Source organism: Cimex lectularius, unplaced genomic scaffold (assembly GCF_000648675.2).
Source record: "Cimex lectularius strain Harlan isolate CLEC.00 unplaced genomic scaffold, Clec_2.1 scaffold47, whole genome shotgun sequence".
NCBI classification, from domain to species: domain Eukaryota; kingdom Metazoa; phylum Arthropoda; class Insecta; order Hemiptera; family Cimicidae; genus Cimex; species Cimex lectularius.
Window position 1 is genome coordinate 100252 of NW_019392686.1, and position 2189 is coordinate 102440.

Below are 2189 nucleotides of genomic sequence, written 5' to 3' on the forward strand. Positions count from 1 at the left end.
ACAATAACTATTTCGACGGTAATTTTGTCATAATTTAATGAAAAAATGGGCTTTAGTCGACTTTGCGACAAATTGCTTTTTAGAAATCCTAGGTGTCGGGAATCAGAAAATGTGCCGCAGAGACCCTCCGGGGTCAAATGGAAGACATGTCCTCTGAACCGGGTGAACTCCCAGGTGAAATTTGAGATCTTCCTTAACCAAAGCACCTAGTGTGAACGTTCACCGGCAGAGAGAGCGAGCAGGGTACTTCGAAAGAAAATAAAACTGGTTCCGTCGAGTTTAAAGAGCCGCCACCGCCTGGTCCGAGTTCAGTTGTCGACCAGTTCCCGACCGAGCAAGTTGCCCTCTCTCTAGGAAGAGACTCGCGTGTGTACGAGTGCGGTACGTGTGAATATGGAAAATGGCAGAAGTGCTAGAGGAAGATCCTAACAACAACAGCCAAGGGGAGAAGAGCTATTCCCTGCGGCCGAGGACCGCCGTCAAACGGAGCGACGAGGAAGAGGAAGAGACCGTCACCTGGAGGAGGAGACCGAAACGGAGGCAGAAGCCGAAACCGGCCCCTTTGAGCAAGTACAGGAGAAAGACTGCCAACGCCAGGGAGAGGTGTAGGATGAGGGAGATCAACGAAGCCTTCGACAGCCTCAGGCGTGCGGTGCCCCATTCCGAATCGAGAGGTGAGCAGCCGGAAAAACTGACTAAAATCTCCACGCTGAGGTTGGCAATGAAGTACATCGCCGCTTTGACAGCTGCGTTGTCCGAGCCGCCGCAAGAGAATCAAATCTGCCTCCTTCCCCCGACGCCCCCTGTCTCGGATTCGCCTCTGTCGCCGCCTCCGGACCCGGAAATCACATCTTTCACTGATTTCCAAGACTTCGATCCGTTCGCGCACACGGCCCTGGATCTGGACGATTTCTTCTTCGCGTGATGCCGAACCCACAGCCACGTCGCGTCAACTGCCTACCTCGAGGTTCATCGACGACAAACAAATCTACGCTTATTCTCAGGCCTTCCCAGTGAACCTCAAGACATTCCGAAGACCTTTGAAGTTTTGTAAATAATAAATAAGTTCCTAGTGCCATAATAGGTCAGTTAAGTTATATAATTAACGTTCATGTTCTGCTTATTGTACAAATTTAGTTTTTTAGCCTAAGTGATAAACGCTCTACCACACGAGCACGCAAGAGTATACTCGCTTATTACTTTTTGTTTCGTATATCAAATAAAATATTTATCGTTGATTTTATTTTATTCAGCGTCATTTTTCACGTCGGGTCGTTATTTCTCCAACTGAGTAGTGTATTTAGTCACCAGCTGATTGGTTGACCCAATTTATCGGTTGAGTACTTTCACTCGAACGCCTTATCTCGACGGCCAATAGAATCCTGGAAAGAGTCAAGGCAAACCATTTGAAAATGGCGAACCGTCTAACGTGCTAATTTTTGCCCATTTAACATTATTGCATAAAACGAAAACTTTCTAAATTGCTCAGACTCGATTTCAATCCTAGAAAAATACAGAACGGACTGTAATTTTTACCACAAACACTCTAATTCACCTCCTTAACGGAAATTATGTTAACATGGGCAATAACACACTTCCTAATTTTGCCGTCAGAACCGCGTTTGCCAGTCATTATGTTTGATTTACCATTAGAGAACAACGCAAATTTGGAGTGAGGTAAGTGGAATTTTTGTCTATGTCCAGGTGGCTTAAAAACACACAAAAATAAGAAAAAATACAAACAACTCAATCTGTGCTTTCAACCATCAAACGTATATCAATACATGTAAAATTCAAACAGGCAGAAATGCTAAACTTTTGCAAACCGTAAAATAAACTTTGATGACTAGTATTTTACCACTTATGCCAGACACTGATTTTTTTCCTTCCCCATTAATATACGAAATCACGCAACTCTGTTCAAATATTCAATACCCATAAAAAACGCTTAAAATAATCTCTGTTCAAGGAAATAGCTCAATTTATTATTCAACAACGTCATCTCTCCGATAGCATAATGCACGTTTGCTTGATGGATCCGGCTCAATCAAATTATCAAATCAAATAAGTCCTAGAAAAAGTCACGGTAGAAATACGGAAAATAACATTTAGGAACATTTATCCTAAAAATTTTCAATTGATATTCAATAATTGTAACTTTTTCTTGTAAAATTAATTAGAATTGTGTA

At 42.6% G+C, this 2189-nt stretch overlaps 1 protein-coding gene across 1 annotated transcript; it reads left to right on the forward strand.

Moving 5' to 3' along the window:
- The first annotated feature begins 299 nt into the window (after nt 1-299).
- LOC106661027 (helix-loop-helix protein delilah-like) lies at nt 300-1238 on the forward strand. The gene has a single exon (XM_014384128.2). It carries the CDS (start codon nt 401-403, stop codon nt 923-925), a length of 525 nt encoding a protein of 174 aa, XP_014239614.1. The 5' UTR covers nt 300-400; the 3' UTR covers nt 926-1238.
- Nucleotides 1239-2189: the final 951 nt, after the last annotated feature.

Excerpts from the sequence above, each read along its gene's own strand:
- LOC106661027 (XM_014384128.2), top strand. The coding sequence starts at position 401 with ATGGCAGAAGTGCTAGAGGAAGATCCTAACAACAACAGCCAAGGGGAG.